This window comes from Cherax quadricarinatus, chromosome 29 (assembly GCF_038502225.1).
Source record: "Cherax quadricarinatus isolate ZL_2023a chromosome 29, ASM3850222v1, whole genome shotgun sequence".
Classification (NCBI taxonomy): Eukaryota; Metazoa; Arthropoda; class Malacostraca; order Decapoda; family Parastacidae; genus Cherax; species Cherax quadricarinatus.
The window spans coordinates 1,930,229-1,951,230 of NC_091320.1; the positions used below are offsets into that span (position 1 = coordinate 1,930,229).

A 21,002-nucleotide genomic window follows, 5' to 3' on the forward strand; every position below is an offset into this window, starting at 1 on the left:
CATAGTTAGTTAAATAAGGAAACTGTATCAGATAGCTATTAACTTGAGATGCCACTGTGTCCTAAAATGTGTCTTGCAATAAGTTGCAACGTTGTATTAGAAGACATTTGTAATATTGACAGGAGATAAGTAGAGGGATCAAATGTGATACTGAAACGTTATGCTTTACATGTTCTTGATTATCAAGATTGTGATGGTTATGGAGGTGTGTGGGCTGCTAGCAACAACAGCCCAGTTGACCAGAATATCAATCAGGAAGTTTGTCCTCTAGCTGGGCTGCGACACCAGTCTCATGTGAACCAAATCTTTCACTAACATTTTTTAAACGAGACTTTGAACAAATTATAATTTACAGAAGATAATGAGCATCAATATCTTGAATATTTTCTTAAATTTCTTCCTTACGCCAGAATTTTTTGTGAAGATGAAGGTATAATGAAAGACTTGCTGATAAATGGCGCCTCAGATAATGTTATTAATGTTGTGTACAAGATCCCTAGAGAATGTTGTTGACAGCGTTGACAATATCCTAAGAGAATGTTATTGATGTCATCTACAAAATAATCGGACGCTAATGTTGATGACAGTTACAAGAACCTCGGAGTTTGTTGTTGATATTAAGTACAGATACTCAGAGACTGTTCTTGATACCATTTACAAGGTCTATGTAAAACGTTGAAGATGGAGCTTGGGGCTCGGTTGATATCTTATTAAATTCACATACTGAGGGACTGGGGAATGCTCCCCGGTACTGTTCACCTGCTGTGTTCACCTAGAAGTAGGTACCTGGAGCGTTAGTCGATTGCTCTAGGTGGCACCCTGGGGAAGGCGAAGTTCATAGGATTCCAGTGAAAATAAGACTGACGATCCCTGATGGCGCACTGATTTTAATGGGTAAGTCTCTTAATTATAAATACTAACAAAATCTTATCTTACCATCGTGTTTTTGTAGGTCAAATACGAAAAGAAATGAAGAAATACAAAATGGGCTGAGGGTACTGGCCTATAGTTATTTTTTTATATCAATCGAGTCTCCTCATTCTTTACTCTATCATTATTAATTCTAAGTAAAGATTTGAGAAAAAGAAGATAATAAAAAAGGCAAAGCCCACTGGAAAGCAATACAGAAAACCAAATTAGAAAAGAGTTAACAAATACCAAAGCGATATGACTCACGAAATCGTAATGACACGATTGTAAACAAACCATAACACAGGAGAAAACCTGTGTGGTAACGCACATATGTTTTTACTTACTAATACAGTTATTCTCATTGAACATGAAATAACTGTGCATAATTTTTTACTCAAATAATATGTATTAATATTAGTAGAATTACCGACAATGTTAGGTAAAAGGACACAAATATAACTAGTGGGACATTTGCTTGCAGGTTCTACCTAGAATGTCTCAAAAGTCAGCTAGTGTGCTATTTTTTTTCATGTGGATTTCTTATTTATTATTCAAAGAGAATTTTACACTACAAGTAAGATTATTTAGGTACAGGTACACATTAGTACAATTATCACACGTAGTCAGACGAAGTGACTTATTTCCATTGTGGTTATTATAATATTTTGATCAAACCAGAGATTAAATATTGACAAATTGTGGCAGGGAGGGGCACAAGTTTTTGAAATGTATACGCATCGTTTCTATTTTATTTTGAGAGGGGGGGGAGGGGGGCCTGAAAAAGAAGTAAATTCACATGAGTATAATTACATAAATTTTTAGTAATGATAGTGTAATGAGAAGAGGAATTTGTAGTTTGTTGAGAGCGGCTTTATTATATATATTGTTCCCGTCACGGTATTGTGTTTTATTATGTCAGATCATTATTTAGTGGTAACTACTGTGAGTGTGTGTGTACTCACCTATATGTGGTTGCAGAGGTTGAGTCATGGCTCCTGGCCCCACTCTCGCTTCTCCGTGAGTGTGTGTGTGTGTGTGTGTGTGTGTGTGTGTGTGTGTGTGTGTGTATGTGTGTGTGTGTGTGTGTGTGTGTGTGTGTGTGTGTGTGTGTGTATTAATATATAAACAAACTTAGGGAACATAGATCTTCAGGAACACAAGTGGAACCACAATATCTCTGAAGAAACAAGCAACAACATCATTACCGTAGTCCAGGTGCCTCTCCTTTGCCCAACACTCTCTTTCTGACAAGAATAACTATGGCAGCCAGCAGTAGAAGGCTGACCACAATACCCCCCACCACAGCTCCAGCACTCACACCATTCTCAGTCGGTTCCTGTATCTGTGCCATCTCTCCCCAGCAGCCTGCTAGCGTACTTGCCTGCAGGTGGACATGAGACTCTGGCATTAGTACATTTCCAAATATTTTTATGATCTACATAACTATGGGTTTTCTTTATGCACAACTAAATGTCACCCATCTCTGTACAAACATTGCATCATTCTGAAATAAATTATTATTATTATTATTATTATTATTATTATTATTATTATTATTATTATTATTACACGAAGAAGCAACTCTCAGGAACATGTGAAATACTTTTATTGCTAGCACAGCAAACTCTTGCAAACTACCAAGAAAGTTCAGACCTTAACCTTGTTAAGGGAAAAAAATACAATATTATGTGGATTACTGAATCTTGGTTAAACACATAATGTGACGTCTGGTAACTGTGTTCTTCCTGGTTATTTTCTTCGCTATTGATAGATCAGTAAAATCTTTGGGTTGTGTTAAATTAGAAAAACTATCCATAACCTCAATATCAATAACTATACAAATCTTTTAAAACATCGTTTCGAACATATATATTAAAATGTACATTAATAAAGTAATTCAGAAATGGTTTAGAGATCACCTTTTCAGTCATCTCAAGTAGACGAGAGAATTTTCAATGGAATATTAAACAGGTGCATTAAAAGTACAGTGATTATAATTAACGATTTTAATTTGACAGTAAGAAAGTATCTGAATCACAACTAACACAAATTGGAAATAAACATTTAATAATGTTACGAGCCTTCGTTAAGCATTATCTTGGACGACTATGAAGCAGTGACTCGGTCGTCCTGGACGGACCGAAATGTAGAATATAGATAAATTTCCAATTTTAAGGTAAATTATGCATTGTGATTTTTATTTTTCAAAATCTGTTGAGTAGCTTTAAACTATCTGAGGCTGAAGTTGTATATAACAAGCATTTTTAATGATTAAAAAGGCAGAATATCGTGACTGGAACAATACATAAGTAACCTGCACATTGCAGAGAGAAGCTCATGACGACGTTTCGGTCCGACTTGAGCCATTTACAAGACACACTTACGAACAGCTGGACAAAATCTGTTCACTGAATTTCTTAACGAAGGTTCAACGCAGAGATCATAAAAGCTAAAGTTGGATTAACGTTAACTTAAAACGATACATTGTACGTCAGGATAACCACAAGTTGGTCGACCTCCTGACTTATTCTTCTAAACAAATATTAACACAGTACTCGATGCAAAGATATATTAGTGCACTACAAACCTGACTGTTAACATACATTTGTTACTTAACAAAGCCCCAACTCACGTGAAACGTCTTAAAAGATTCTGTTTCCCTTGTCTATGAATTATCACTGATCCTCTTGTACTGCTGTCTTCCCACGACTGAGTAAAACTGTCTCGTAACATATTACCTGTAGAGTGATATTGTAGTTTGTCTTTCGATGTAATTTGGACATTGTGTAGTTGGTGGCGTCAGCTGGGAGGTTGACAGAATCATCACCCCACGTCAGTAGGTAACCTGTCAGCTCACCATTCAGCTCTATGGGCTCCTTCCAAGACACAGTTAAGCTCTTAGCGCTGGACGACGTCTTCTGGAAGTTTTCTGGTCTCCCAGGAGCTGTCAATTTTTTTTAATAATAAATTTCGAATAGTGGAAACAAAATTTTAAGATTTACTCTTAAGTTATTGTATTGATTCCTTCACCAATACAATAAAATAGCTTATCATCAACTCACGATATAATATATGATAATATGTGATAATATATGATATGTTTACGGTTCCACAGTAACACTGGATGAAAAGTAAAGAAATAGTTAAAACACCGGTGGTTTTTATGCAACCATTGTTTTATATCCAATGTTTGTGCAAAAGATAAAACACTTGCCGTCAGGTATATCAAAAACAAAATAGTAAGTGCTACTAACACTCTCAGTTGCAAAAACAAGGCAGTAAGTGCTACAACAACTTTAAATTGCATAAACAAGGTAGTAACTACTACTACCACTCTAAATTACAAAAAAAAAAAAAATCCACAAATTAAAAACCGAAGACAGGGCACTACTAGCTTAGTTTCAAAATCCTAATAGTCATTATCATTATTATTTTCATCATTGCCATCTACATGGGCGCTTTTACTGTTATTAAACTACAAGGAATCTTTCAAACTACAAGGGCAGGTTTTTGCTATAAAATAACCGTATAAGTACACTGCAAGGCTGATAACAGAAAAAGTGCCTTTGAAGAATGATAACAGTAAAGTGCTGTTGTAGGTTAACAGCAGGTAAGGCAAGATTCGTCAGGAAACAGGACAAGCGTTTCCTGACGCTGGTCTTAGTCATATGATGACCCGCAGCTGGAGCTTTTGTTCATCTGTTATCTGAGGTGATAACAGAGAACGAGTCTTTGAAGGTTAATAACAGGACTTTTCACTAAAGTATAATAACAGAAAAAGTGTCCTTCAAGAATGATATCAGTAAAAATGTCCCTGTTGGTTGATAGCAGAAAATGTTTTATCGTACACTGATGATCGGAAAAATGCCAATGAAAGTTGAAAATAGTTGAAATCATTGGTCGATAACAGGATCCTTTGTCGAATAAGAGGAAAAATAATCTTGTAGGTTGTTAACTGGAAGCTTGTACGATAACAGGAAATTCCATTTGAATAAGATCTAGGACAAGTTAGCTTGTACTTCAAGCATTGGAATAATTATGTGAATCTCACTAAACTCGAGGATGGAACACCACGAGAATAAATTTTGGAATTGTGTCACCCGCCTCCAGGGTAGCAGTACTAAAGTTAACTACCACCAGGGTAGTGGGAGTAGTGGTGACAGTCAAAATTAACTCACATGCCTTCTAAGTAGTGGTTATAATATCACCAGTGACACCTATTGTCGGACTAGTGGTGATAATATCACCAGTAACTCACCTGCCTGGAGAGTGGTGACGAAACAACAATTCGCAGGACTAATAAAGGTACTGATGACTGCAGAAACACACACGGAGTAGTTTGTCCAAGGTGTTAAGTTTGTCAAGTCAACATAGGCGACTTCAGTTTCTGTAGTGTTTGTCTCGACATCGTCAGACCACTGGACGTATCCTGTGTAGTTGACAGTGTAGCCACGAACCACGCATTTTGTCGTGGGTTTCTGCCAAGAAACAGTGACGTTGCGAGGCGAGGTGACATTCCGACATGACACTGACTGAGGTGACGCTGGAACTGTGGAACAATGGAGGGTGTTACTCCCTCAAACGAGGAGTTATTTATACTCTCACAACTGTTTGAAAAATGTTATCTCAGCAGCATCATGTTTGAGGCCTGGTCATGGACCGGGACGCGGGGGCGTTGACCCCCGGAATACCATCTAGATATAAAATATAAAATTTGAAAATAATCTTAACAGTTATTCTAATTTGCTTATATATATATATATATGTATATATATATATATATATATATATATATATATATATATATATATATATATATATATATATATATATATATATATATATATATATATATATATATATATATATATATATATGGTGGAATGATGATGTAGAGAGCAGTAAGAGAAAAAAAGTTAGCATGTGAGGGGCTTTTACAAAGTAGAGGGATGCAGGGAAGGACGAGAATATGGAGAACCAGTTAAAAGAGTGGTGAAGCAGTTTATAAAGAGAGCAAATGAGAGAGTGGGTGAGATGTTATCAAAAAATTTGGTTGAAAATAAGAAAAAGTTTTGGAGTGAGATTAATTAGTTGAGGAAGCCTAGGGAACAAATGGATTTGTCAGTTAAAAGTAGGAGAGGAGATTTATTAAATGGAGAGTTAGAGGTATTGGGAAGATGGAGGGAATATTTTGAGGAATTGTTGAATGTTGATGAAGATAGGGAAGCTGTGATTTCGTGTATAGGGCAAGGAGGAATAACATCTTGTAGGAGTGAGGAAGAGCCACTCCTGTGGCTGTGAGTAGAATATTCAAGATTGATGGACTGAACACATCGACTCAAGGTTGAGGGACTGATTACCTCATTCTCCTCCTGTTCTTCGTTTCTCCTATGTATGGACTGATGAAGCCACTGTGTGGCGAAACGTTTCCTCAATAAAGATACCCAAGAGTTGCACATGTGTCTAATTTATCAACATGTCGGTTCTCTGAACCATTCACCTACAAACCTGTCAGACACTGCAACTTCTTGGGATCTTAATACTTAGGAATTCTTCGCTTGCCTAATTCTTGGGCACAACCTACTTCCACATTGAACAAATGTGACACTACCTATGACTGCTACACCTCTCCTGCCATACGGTTTATAAGCTGCTTCTCCGCTCATCTGCCGTATTCTACTCAAGATTGATGGACTGAACACATCGACTCAAGGTTGAGGGACTGATTACCTCATTCTCCTCCTGTTCTTCAAGTTTCTCCTATGTATGGACTGATGAAGCCACAGTGTGGCGAAACGTTTCCTCAATAAAGATACCCAAGAGTTGCACATGTGTCTAATTTATCAACATGTCGGTTCTCTGAACCATTCATCTACAAGATCATAAATTCTCCACGCATCAACACCACTCCCAGCAAAGTTATAATTCTTCCCAACAGTCAGGTTGCACTGAACGTCTCAAAAGCACTTTCACAAGCTAACACCAGAGTCGCCATCGCTTCTAGCACTTCAATAAAGGATATAACCAGGACAAAATCCAAGCACCACGAACCAGTCAATGCAGGAGTTTACACTATACCCTGTGGAGGCTGTGACAAGATGTACGTAGGTGAAACAGCCAGAAACCTCGACACCCGCCTCAATGAATACATTTACGCATGTAGGAACGATAACCTGAACAACGCCTGTGTACAACACCGAAATTCCACCAATCATCTCATGAAATTCAGAGACGCCCAATTAGTGATCAAAGAAACCGCACACGCAAGTGCCTCGAATCAGCACTGATCGCTGTTTCGAATACAATTAAACAAAACAACGGCAGCTTCACCATCTCCGAAGTCTTAGCAAGAATCCTCCTGAAAACAGTAAACCCTGCCATCACATAGTCTCTCCTGTTATACTACACAAAGCACAGAGAGTGAACACTGAAACAAGCTGCCTCATTCCAGTTTATATTTGTCCAACCTATTTTTATGTTACCCAAGTAATAGCTTTTATATCCTTTTACTCATGTACAAATTAATTGCTCTACCATATTGTATTACTTTTGTCACTACCACTACTACTGCTACTACTACTACTACCACTAGTGAACATCGAAATGGTACCTCACTAGTATTCACCTCACTCTGAGCCTTTATATACCCTCTGTGTCCATGTATTGTTTGTAATGGCTTGATAAAGCTCCTGGAGAGCGAAACGTTGCCACAATAAATGTCACATTAGTTGCACTTGTGTCCTTTTACTTTACAACCTAAATTTGAAACTACCCAAAGTCCTAGCCTCAATAACCCAACTAGGTAGACTGTTCCACTCATCAACTACCCTATTTCCAAACCAATACTTTCCTATGTCCTTTCTAAATCTAAACTTATCTAATTTAAATCAATTACTGCGGGTTCTCTCTTGGAGAGATATCCTCAAGACCTTGTTAATATCCCCTTTATTAATACCTATCTTCCACTTATACACTTCGATCAGGTCTTCCCTCATTCTTCGTCTAACAAGTGAATGTAACTTAAGAGTCTTCAATCTTTCTTCATAAGGAAGATTTCTAATGCTATGTATTAATTTAGTCATCCTACGCTGAATGTTTTCTAACGAATTTATGTCCATTCTGTAATATGGAGACCAGAATTGAGCTGCATAATCTAGGTGAGGCCTTACTAATGATGTATAAAGCTGCAGAATGACCTCTGGACTTCTGTTGCTTACACTTCTTGATATAAATCCCAGTAATCTATTTGCCTTATTACGTACGCTTAGGCATTGCTGTCTTGGTTTAAGGTTGCTGCTTACCATAACCCCCAAGTCCTTTTCGCAATCTGTATGGCTAAGTTCTATATTATTTAACTTATAAGTGCTAGGGTTATGGACACTCCCGAGCTTCAGAACCTTGCATTTATCTACATTGAACTGCATCTGCCACTTTTCTGACCAAGAGTAGAGTTTGTCTAAATCCTCCTGAAGTTCCCTAACATCTACGTTTTAATCAATTATCCTACCTATCTTCATGTCATCGGCGAATTTGCTCATATCACTAGTAATTCCTTCATCAAGATCATTGATATATATTATAAACAACAACGGGCCCAAGACTGATCCCTGTGGAACGCCACTTGTTACTGATCCCCACTCGGATTTAACCCCATTTATGGACACTCTCTGCTTCCTGTCTGTGAGCCATGATTCGATCCACGAGAGCACTCTTCCCCCAATGCCATGAGCTGCTACTTTCTTCAACAGTCTTTGGTGCGGAACTCTATCAAATGCCTTACTAAAATCTAAGTAAATAATATCAAATTCTTTATCGTGGTCAACAGCCTCAAAAGCTTTACTGAAGAAAGTTAATAAATTAGTTAGACAAGACCGGCCTCTTGTGAATCCATGCTGAGTATCATTAATCAAGCTATGCTTATCGAGATGGCTTCTTATAATCTCAGCTATAATTGACTCTAGTAATTTGCCTACAATTGAGGTCAGGCTTATTGGGCGGTAATTTGACGGTAACGACTTGTCCCCTGTTTTAAAAATAGGAATTACATTAGCCATCTTCCACATATCAGACACTACACCTGTTTGAAGAGATAAATTAAAAATATTAGTTAATGGTTCACAGACTTCCATTTTGCATTCCTTTAGAACCCTTGAAAAAACCTCATCAGGACCCGGTGACTTATTTTGCTTCAGTCGGTCTATCTGCTTCACAACCATTTCACTAGTGACTGTGATGTTACATAATTTATCTTCTTCTGGCCCACTATAAAAATTAATTACCGGAATATTATTAGTGTCTTCCTGTGTAAAAACCGAGAGAAAATAATTATTTAAAATCGAGCACATTTCATTCTCTTTGTCCGTAAGATGCCCATAGTTATTTTTAAGGGGACCTATCTTATCTCTGACTTTTGTTCTATATACCTGGAAAAAACTTTTTGGGTTAGTTTTAGAATCCCTAGCAACTTTAATTTCATAGTCCCTTTTAGCTTTTCTTATCCCTTTTTTAATGTCCCTCTTAATGTCAATATACTGATTCATAAGATGACCCTCGCCTCTTTTGATACGCCTATAAATTTCTTTCTTATGCCCTAGTAGATATTTCAGCCTATTATTCATCCATTTTGGGTCATTTCTATTTGATCTAATTTCTTTATAAGGGATAAATGTTCTTTGAGCAGCATGTATTGTGTTCAGAAGACTGTCATATTGATAGCTCTCTTCGTTACCCCAGTCAACAGATGATAAGTGTTCTCTAAGCCCATCGTAATCTGCTAAGCGAAAATCTGGGACTGTTACTGAGTTATCCCTACTATCATACTTCCATTCAATTCTAAATGTAATTGATTTGTGGTCGCTAGCACCCAGTTCCTCTGAAACTTTTAAATTATTAACAAGGGATTCATTGTTTGCCAGAACTAAGTCAAGCAGGTTATTACCCCTTGTAGGTTCTGTCACAAACTTCTTCAAAAAACAATCCTGAACTACTTCTAAGAAGTCGTATGATTCTAAATTCCCAGTCAAGAAATTCCAATCAATATGACTAAAGTTAAAGTCTCCTAGAATTACTACATTATCGTGCCTTGTGGCCCTAACAATTTCCTCCCATAGTAGTCTTCCCTGGTCCCTATCTAAATTTGGGGGACGGTATATCACACCTAAAGTTAATTTTTCATGCCCCTCTGAAAATTCTATCCAAACAGACTCTGTATGTGTTACTTCAGACTTAATACCCGTTTTAATGCAACAGTTCAAGCGATCTCGGACATACAATGCCACCCCACCCCCCTTCCCGATACTTCTATCTACTTGGAACAATTTGAAACCCTGAATGTGACATTCTGCAGGCATGTCCCGACTTTTTGAATTAAACCACGTCTCAGTAATGGCAAATACATCTATGTTACCTGCACTAGCAACTAGTCTCAACTCGTCCATCTTATTCCTAGCACTGCGACTATTTGTGTAATATATACTTAAGGACCCTCCTTTCTCTTTATCATTCCTGCTCCTTTCTGTTATTCCACTAAACCTATTACTGTCCTTGTCAATTAGTGCCACTGGCTTTCCGATATCCACCTCATTTTGCCTATTACTAGTTCTCCTAGTACTCATATTACTACCCTGAGACTTCACAGTTTTCCCGCAAAAACCCATACCACTAACTATTCCTAGTTTAAAGACCTAACAGCTCCCTCCACTGCGTTGGCCAGTGCTCCCACCCCACACCTAGATAAGGGAACCCCATCCCTGGCATACATGTCATTTCTGCCATAGAAGAGGTCCCAGTTGTCAATGAATGTTACCGCATTTTCCTTACAGTATTTGTCCAGCCAGCAATTGACACCAATTGCTCTGGACAACCATTCATTTCCAACTCCTCTCCTTGGCAAAATGCCATATGACAGGTTTCCCACCCTTCCTCCTAATTATCTCTATTGCTGACCTATACCTGCTAATTAGGTCCTCACTCCTACGTCTGCCAACATCATTGCCTCCAGCACTGAGACAGATAATAGGATTGCTCCCATTACCTCTCATGATGTCATCCAGACGGCTAACAATATCCTTCATCCCTGCCCCAGGAAAACACACTCTCTGCCTCCTACTCCTGTCCTTCAAGCAGAATGCCCTATCCATGTACCTAATCTGGCTATCCCCAACAACAACAATGTTTTTACCTTCCTTTGCGTCGTCCGTCGTGATGCTCCGAGTAGTCGACTCACATTCGCCAGGTAGCATTACACCACTTGTAGAATTCGTCAAGACGTTCTCGATGGTCTTCGTTGGGGTTTCTAGGGATGTCTCACTCACGTCTGCCAATGCTTCTTTGGTGCTCGTTGTGGCATTCCCAGTAGAACATTCACATTCGTCGGGTAGCACCGAGAATGGGTTGGAAGTTTCCACGGTAGTCTTCTGGTTTCTCGTTGTTTCTGCCTCTCCAACCGTTTTCTTGATCTTCAGCTTGGTTCCATGTTGCCCGGCCACTGACCAAGCTCCCCTCTTAACCTGGGGACTCACAACAGGAGGATTACTACGAATCCTCTTGTTCTCCTCCGTTAATCGCCGTATCTCCATCTTAGCAACTCTGAGCTCTTCTCTCAGCTGCTGGTAAAGTTGCTCAAGAGAGGGCATACGAAGGTCGAGACGACACCTCACCATCGCATCTGTGGCATGCAAAGAGTACGTAACCTTTATTCGGCGCATGTACACACCCTCATTTACAGGCTATCTCCCCCAACCAGCGAACCAGGTTGCTAAGAGTTGATGATGGGGCCCCGTCGTTCAACTAGTGACCAGGTTCTAGCCAATAAAAAGATGGTTATGTGGGTACCGCTCTCCTGTCTCCCCTTATCATTCCCATTCTAGAGCTGGTTGAAGCACGGTCTGCTTTCATGTGGCCTCTATTCTGCCTTGCTTACCGTGGAGTGCATTAATACTTATCACTGTACATAGTGTACATATTGCTGGTGAAGGATAATTAATATAAGTCAAAACTTTTCTGCTGTGTTTATTTTGCTCCCTTTACACCCAGGATAGCAGGCCATTTGGATTCCTGGGTTGTAATAACATCCCACAACAAAGCAACACCTGACGCGCGACGGCATCCGACTCATAAATATAATATGAATATGAATAAATAATATAATATGAATAAAATAAATATTTCTTTTGGTTTATAAAAATTAGATTCATTTATAATTAATAAAATTTGGGAAGAATTTAATAATGCATTGGACAAATAGTAAATCTTATTTCTTGGGTAGAGTGCTTTATTAGTGGGATGTCGTGAGGACCTGCCTAGTTGGGGCCAACAGGCCTGCTGCAGTGTTCCTTTCTTATGAGTCGGATGTCGTCGCACATCAGGTGTTGCTTTGTTGTGGGATGTGATGTTGAGGTGTGGTCTCGACCTCTATATGCCTTCCTTTGATGTACTTTTTATAGTTCCATGATAATGTGAGTGATCACAAATGCGCTTGGAATTTCATTATTCTTTCACAGTGGTTGTATATATATATATATATATATATATATATATATATATATATATATATATATATATATATATATATATATATATATATATATATATATAATGTATGTATATATATATATATATATATATATCTTCTTTCAACGTACCAGCCGTATCCCACTGAGGTGGGGTGGCCCAAAAGAAAAAACTGAAGTTTCTCCTTTTAAATTTAGTAATATATACAGGAGAAGGGGTTACTAGCCCCTTGCTCCCGGCATTTTAGTCGCCTCTTACAACACGCATGGCTTACAGAGGAAGAATTCTGTTCCACTTCCCCATGGAGATAAGAGGAAATAAACAAGAACAAGAATTAGAAAGAAAATAGAAGAAAACCCAGAGGGGTGTGTATATATATGCTTGTACATGTATGTGTAGTGTGACCTAAGTGTAAGTAGAAGTAGCAAGACTTACCTGTAATCTTGCATATTTATGAGACAGACAAAAGACACCAGCAATCCTACCATCATGTAAAACAATTACAGGCTTTCGTTTTACACTCACTTGGCAGGACGGTAGTACCTCCCTGGGTGGTTGCTGTCTACCAACCTACTACCTATATATATATATATATATATATATATATATATATATATATATATATATATATATATATATATATATATATATATATATATATATATATATATATATATATATATATATATATATATATATATATATATATATATATATATATATATATATATATATATATATATATATATATATATATATATATATATATATATATATATATATATATATATATATATATATATATATATATATATATATATATATATATATATATATATATATATATATATATATATATATATATATATATATATATATATATATATATATATATATGTATATATATATAAAATGTCGTGCCGAATAAGCCGCATTGGCGAGTTTGGCTTTAAAAAGTTAATACGTTTTCTGCTGGATAATCAGAGAGAAAATGTACTATTGCCATAACTTTGCGAGATTCAGTTTGAACATAACTAGGAAAATATATTTCATTTTAAGTAACATTACATAAATTTAAGGTGACCTGTGATAAACATATCGGATTTTTTGCTAAGAAAATTATATTAGCTTAAGTTAGGTTAGACAATTTTCTAAGTTAGGTTTGGTTCAAAAAAACAATTACATCATTCTCAATGAAAAAGAAATATCTATCACTCTGTAAAAGAAGTTTTTGGAAAAGCCAAATTTTCAAGGGACTCTTCAACCTCTCATCAGTAAATATAATAAACATCGAGTAAACAAACGTAAAAGTTATAACGAAGAAATTAAAAGAAGTTTCTGAAGGATGTGCAGTATTATCTCAGATTTAGGTCAGTAAGGGTCCAAGAGCTACAAACACCAACAGGAATCTTACTTTAATCTCAGACGAAAGAATTCAAAAATTCTAGACCTATAACAAGCGTGTTTCAGGTATGTCACAGACCCAGATTTTGTACATTTCGATCTGTGGTCGTTCCAAATACTGAACTGAACGACAATTAAAATGCAGCTTTTCGATATAAAGATCACAAATACTTAATCACTTTGCAACACTACACAATGTACCTAGAAATTAAAAATAAATGGGCTGTAGACTCACTTTCAGCATCAGTAGTGGTTACATTGACTTCCTGGTCACCATAGCCCTTGCAGGTGGCAGCCCGGAGGGTGATGTTGTAGGTAGTACACGGCTCCAAGTCCTTGACGGTATACTCTGTTATATTTGCTTCCACAATAGCCTCAGTGACATTATCTTCGTCTGTTGTGTTCCAGGTAACAATGTAGTTAGTTATGATTCCTCTTGGCTCGTCTGGATAACTCCAGGTTATCGATAAAGACCGAGCACCTATGCAATCTACCGTGAGGTTACCTGGAACTCCTGGCTCTGCGAGGTAAATATATAAAATGTACAGAAATCAAAGAAAATAAAGACAAAATTTACAATTATATATAAATAATAATCTTTTGAATAGTAATAAGTGTTTATTTCAAATGATTTTAAGTTTATCATTACGTGTACTCGAAACATGAAGTGATTGATATATTTTTTGAAGCCGATCAAATGAAACCTACTAAGTTTAAAAAAAAAAGGTAAATAAAAGAAAAATCAGTATATCTGTACCGGGAAGGTACAGAAGTACATGACCGACCATTGTGGGAGAGTGTAATATGAGACTGGAAGCCTAGCTTCTCCCTACGAGCCCCGTGAGGGCGGGGACTGTGGCTAGGCCTGGGGACAGTTGGCGTCAAAGATGAGGAGGTACTTGTACCTCCTCCCATGGGAGACTTAGGTCTCGAGACACTCCCCAGATACGGAGCCAAGGCCGGGTCACCAACTACTTGGAAAAGACCCCGGTCACCAACTACTTGGAAAAGACCCGGGCCGGGAGAATACCGGCGAATAAAAAAAAAAAGTGTAATAAGAGACTGGAAGCATAGAAACTTGAGAGAGACGAAGCATAATGAAGATATGTGATAAGGGAACCTTTAGTTTCTTAACATAAGTAATAACTTGAAAGATTACATTATCAGGAAAATTAATAAAATAACGATTACAATGATTTAGAATAAAACCAAATTAGCACAAATGAAATAAATATATAGTGAAAAAAAATCATCAGACGAAAGTGAATAAATAGAATGTACTAAGGAAGAAATTAAAGTTAACTCAGTGCATAAGTTGAAATGCAAAATAAATATAGCCAGAGCAGCACTAACTCGGAAATAAATACAAGACGTTATACATTCCCTGGAGATCTTATGTGCCGACAAATGCTGAACAGAATAATGTAATATTTGTTTCAAGTTTAAATACATTTTTTAATGTTTTAATTATTGCCTCTTGCAATCTTACATAATTAAAAAGAATTATAATGCACTCACTATCTTGGTCGGTTTGGGAGACAGTGCAGTTTGGCTCAGAATATAGTGAATTTATGGCAACCACGCAGACGTTGTAGTTGGTATAAGCTTCCAGGTTACTAATGGTGAAGTGTGTATCACTGGTGATCGCCGAATCCACCAGAACCTGCGTGTTTGTATTATCCCAGGTGACACTGTAGTTAGTGACGGGACACAGAGGTCCTGGAGCCTCAGGTGTTGTCCAGTTCACAGTCAGCTTGTCGGACTGGTCCTCCACCTCATCTGCTGTCAACATCTGAGGCGGGTCTGAAGCTGCGGATGAATAAACTGCTGTGTTACTTTACACGAAAATTGTAAAATTAATTAAATCTTTACGAAAAATGTACAACTAACATGACGAGATCTGACGTTACATTTTACCCACAATGCGTTAACAACAAACTGAAGTGTAATCACGAGTGTGGGCTGCACATAGTTGTACACAAGTAAGGGCTGTACATGGTTATACCAGTGGGCTGCGCATATTTGTACAGGTGAGGAGTGTGGATAATTGTACAAGTATAGATTGCACATGGTTATACAGCATCTGTGGATTTCTGATGACTGTTCAAGTGTGAAGTGAACATTGTTGGATAAGTATGGAGTGTACATGATTGTACAAGTATGGACTGTACATGATTGTACAAGTGTGGACTGTACATGATTGTGCAAGTGTGGACTGTACATGATTGTACAAGTGTGGACTGTACATGATTGTACAAGTGTGGACTGTACATGATTGTACAAGTGTGGACTGTACATGATTGTACAAGTGTGGACTGTACATGATTGTACAAGTGTGGAGTGTACATGATTGTACAAGTGTGGACTGTACATGATTGTACAAGTGTGGACTGTACATGATTGTACAAGTGTGGACTGTACATGATTGTACAAGTGTGGACTGTACATGATTGTACAAGTGTGGACTGTACATGATTGTACAAGTGTGGACTGTACATGATTGTACAAGTGTGGACTGTACATGATTGTACAAGTGTGGACTGTACACGATTATACAAGTGTAGACCGTACATGATTGTACAAGTGTGGACTGTACATGATTGTACAAGTGTGGACCGTACATGATTGTACAAGTGTGGACTGCACATGTTTGAGGGCAATGTGTGGTGTGAATATGATGCAGAGAATTCGTAGTTTGGAAATTAGGAGGAGGTGCGGGATTACCAAAACTATTATCGAGAGGGCTGAGGAGGGGTTGTTGAGGTGGTTCGGACATTTAGAGAGGCTGGAATGAAATAGAATGACTTCGAGTGTATAAATCGGTAGTTGAGGGAAGGCGGGGTAGGGGTCGGCCTAGGAAAGGTTGGAGGGAGGGGGTAAAGGAGGTTTTGTGTGCGATGGGCTTGGACTTCCAGCAAGCATGCGTGAGCGTGATAGGAGCGAATAGAGACAAATGGTTTTTAGGACTTGACGTGCTGTTGGAGTGTGAGCAAGGTAGCATTTTTGAAGGGATTCAGGGAAACCGGCAGGCCGGACTTGAGTCCTGGAGATGGGAAGTACAGTGCCTGCACTCTGAAGGAGGGGTGTTAATGTTGCAGTTTAAAAACTGTAGTGTAAAGCACCCTTCTGGCAAGACAGTGATGGAGTGAATGATGGTGAAAGCCTTTTCTTTTTCGGGGCCACCCTGCCTTGGTGGGAGACTGAGGACACTAAATCTGAATTCTCCGGTAAGATTTATAATTAGGGGTGATATAATTTCTGTGTATAAATGGAAGATAGGAGTAAATAAAGGGAATATAAATATGTGATAAAAATATCTAACCATGATAGGTGTTGCAACAATGGGTTCAAGTTGGAAAAATTTAGACATAGAACAGATAGTAAAGCACTGGTTTAGCAATAGAGTTGTAGACGACTGGCCGTTTTATCGCTTTATTTATAGACGAATGAAAGAAACTCCTGAAAAGAGTCATTCATTGCAGCTATAACCTGTTGTAGTGCTCCTTCTGATGTTCTTAAAACACAAGTGACATAATCCTGAAACATTTCTTGCAGCTCTAGGTTACATTATGTTAACAATAACCCCACCATGAGAAATGGCAACTTCCACTACAGGACTAGAGAATCTTTAACTTCCGCGATCTCCTTCAAGCAGTGAAAAAAAAAAAAAATACTGACAGTTCCGGTTCTTAGGTGTTCCATCTTAAGCAGTAATGGTGGATCGGCATTTTTTTTTTTTTTATGACGAAGGAAATTCAGATCACTGTTGTGTATCTGGGAGGCAATGGAAAGTCTGGAAAATAACAAGCAATTATTTTCAGCGATATCAATTGTATCTGAGTTGTTTACTGGACTTGTCTCTGACTGGAGGATGGCTGGAAATGTGGAAGTTATGTTTAATAGGATCTGTGGCAGGTTTAACTCTGGTAAGACAAATAGGCAACATTTAGTCATCTTTATTCCGAAACGTTTCGCCTACACAGTAGACTTCTTCAGTCGAGTACAGGAAGTAGGCAGGAACAGTAGAGATGCGAAGACGATGTAATCAGTCCATCACCCTTGAAGATGTAGACTTGAGGTTGTCAGTCCCTCAGCCTGGAGAAGAATTCTGTTTCATAGTCTGAAACTTCCTGTACTCGACTGAAGAAGCCTACTGTGTAGGCGGAACGTTTCGAAATAAAGATGCCTAACTGTTGCCTATGTGTCTTACTTACCAACTTGTCGGTATTGTTTGCCATTTTGGTATTCAGGTTTAACTCTGTTGACAAGGCTCTCACTAATACACATCTCATACTGGTAAACTACAGTTTCTGAGTCTTTAGCAGAGTCTCTGCCGCAGCTGGATCTGTAGTGTGTCTGCTCTTCAGGTCAAGATCACTGCTGTTCAGGACACTAATATCACTGATGTTTTCAATAAATGGATATTCTATCTACACCTCGGCTTGTATAAGTGATGTCATGTGTTTAACAAATGTCAACTGGTGTCAGTTGAATTCTCAAACTCCTGAATTAAATGAGCTGTTTCAGAAGCAGTTACCCACCAGCGCTGCAGAGCTGTTGGAGTGAACTGAGGTCCAGGATGCTCAGGTTGGGTTCCCCTCAAGGGAGGTTTCTTGACGCTGGTGAGGAGCTCTTGATCTAGGAAATTAGATCTGTGTTTCAGTTCCCTGAATTAAGCCTGAATACCTTCAATTCCCCCCCCCCCACATGTGCTGTAAAATCCTACGGGTTTAACGCTCCCCATGTTCATAATAATAACAATATATTTATAATTCTCTTGATTTTAAGTAATTTGAAGACTTCTTTACTTTTTTAGGAAAACTTTTTATAAAATATTTGAAACTAATAACAAAACACAAGTAGTTTTTTCTTTAGAAACTGAATAATAGTTTTTTTGTTTACCATGAGTCATTGTTAATATTGTTGACTGTTGTTTGTCACCGACTTCATCTGTTTCAGTCCAGGGCTGGAGAGTGACAGTGTAGTTAGTACACGACACAAGACCTGTGATAGTATACGTGTTGTTACCATCAGTGACATTGTCAGTCCCACCGTTGTCCTCGGGACTCCAGCTGATGGTGTAATAGGTCGCTCCTGACACTTCACCCCACACAGCCTCTATACTGTTTGTTGACGATGTCAGCTCAAGTGTTTGATTATCTGGCGAGAAAAATTACAAGTTACGTTGCACCCCAAGAGGATACATTTAGTGTTTGTCAGAATAATTTCTTCCTCTAAAGTTTTTATGCAATAACTTGAGAACGTCTCTTGTTATCACCTTTAAACTTCCAGTACAAATGAATCTTAAAAGAACGTTTAGAATGTTATCAGGAGGTGTCAGTCCCACGTTACCAGTTTTAATGAATAAAAAACCTTTGCAACACTTTGGTATCCTTGTTGTAAAAACATTTCTCCACACAGTGGATTCCTCAGTCCAATACAGAGAAGAATGGTGGAAGATAAGGAGAAGTATGAGATAATGAGTCCCTCAACCTGTAATTCAAGTGATCAGTTTATCAGTCTTGATAAAACTACAGAATATGCCCTGAGAAGGAACATATATAATGCAGACAAGTGAACTGAAGCAGTTGTAGGCGGCGTCACAATTGAAAAATCCACAGGAGGAAGTATTCCATGCCTACTTGTGGGTTCTCTCAACCAATTATCTAATTTTATTCAACTAATTAGAATATTGGTATCCATATGAAAACGTGAGATGACATTTCTTATCAATATCCAAATTCTGATTAAATTTGGATATTGATTTCCGAGAGATAATGTTGTGAGATACAAGTTATAAACTCTGGGTTCACTCAGCAACCATCACAAACAAGTTACATCATGTTTTATGTTGGCGATTGTAATCCATGTATTGTAAAAACGAGAATCATTGTTAAATGCATTACGTTACACATTTTTTTGCAAATTTTCATAATATTGTTGAAGACAACGGAAAAAACAATTGATAAAATATTCTTCAAAATTGGAAGAAATTCTATTATTTCCAGAATATATAAAACATTGATCTTAAGAGTATCACTATTGAAAAAATCAAGATGTCAGGAGTGTGTGTTTGACATCAAGATCACTCACAAGATGTCAGGAGTGTGTGTTTGACATCAAGATCACTCACAAGATGTCAGGAGTGTGTGTTTGACATCACTGCATCAGTCTATTCATATCATCCTGGAGTGCTCTAATGTCCTTATTAGAAAGAATTGGACGGCCTATTTTGGTGTCACCAGCAAATTTGCTTATGTCGCTATTTCTTCCTTCGTCTACGTCGTTTAAGTAAATTGTGAACAACAACGGGCCCAACACTGATCCCTGAGGAACACCGCTTGTGACGTGCCCCCACTCTGATTTCTCCCCATTTATGCAAACTCTCTGCTGCCTATTTGTCAGCCATGCCTCTACCCAGGAAAAAATTTCTCCTATTCCGTGTGCCTTAAGTTTCCTCAATAGCCTCTGATGTGGAACTCTATCGAAAGCCTTACTGAAGTCCATATACACAATATCATATTCAATACCATGATCTACCTTCTTAAGTAATTTAGTGAAGAAAGTTAGTAAATTCGTAAGACAGGAACGCCCCTTTGTAAAACCGTGCTGAGATTCATTAATCAATTTATGCCTATCAAGATGGCCACGAATTGCTTCGCCAATTATTTATTCCATAAATTTACCAACTATGGAGGTAAAGCTTATTGATCTATAGTTCGAAGCTAACGACCTGTCACCTGCCTTGTAAATAGGTATTACATTTGCCATTTTCCACTTATCAGGCAGTATGCCAGTTTGTAGTGATATGTTAAAAAGATTAGCCAAATGTATGCTAAGTTCCTCTTTACATTCCTTTAACACCCTTGCAAACAGTTCATCAGGGCCTGGGGATTTGTTAGGTTTTAGTTTCTCTATTAGTCTGAGGACCATGTCACTAGTTACCGCAATCGTGCATAGTTTATTATCGTCCTGTTCTACATAATTTATTATTTCTGGAATTTCGCTAGTATCTTCCTGAGTAAAAAAACTGAGAGGAAGTAGGTATTGAAAAGATCACACATTTCCTTATCACTGTCAGTGATCTGACCTGAGTTACTCTTAAGTGGACCAATCTTGTCCCTAATCTTACTTCTGTATACCTGAAAGAACACTTTTGGGTTAGTCTTCAAATC

The 21,002-nt window shown here is 37.9% G+C and overlaps 1 protein-coding gene across 4 annotated transcripts in view; it reads right to left on the bottom strand.

Moving 5' to 3' along the window:
- LOC128690500 (receptor-type tyrosine-protein phosphatase H) overlaps nt 1-21,002 on the bottom strand; it is a 59,099-nt gene that overhangs the window by 13,274 nt on the left and 24,823 nt on the right. The window contains exons 3-9 of one of the 4 annotated variants that reach the window (XM_070089584.1): nt 18,730-18,987; nt 15,346-15,636; nt 14,063-14,347; nt 11,093-11,578; nt 5,171-5,461; nt 3,651-3,856; nt 2,118-2,293 (exon numbers count right to left, since the gene is read on the bottom strand). In XM_070089584.1, coding sequence (XP_069945685.1) covers nt 2,118-2,293; nt 3,651-3,856; nt 5,171-5,461; nt 11,093-11,578; nt 14,063-14,347; nt 15,346-15,636; nt 18,730-18,987 — 1,993 coding nt within the window. The remainder of the gene's footprint in view (nt 1-2,117; nt 2,294-3,650; nt 3,857-5,170; nt 5,462-11,092; nt 11,579-14,062; nt 14,348-15,345; nt 15,637-18,729; nt 18,988-21,002) is intronic. The other 3 variants (XM_070089586.1, XM_070089585.1, XM_070089587.1) reach the window with 3 other exon arrangements.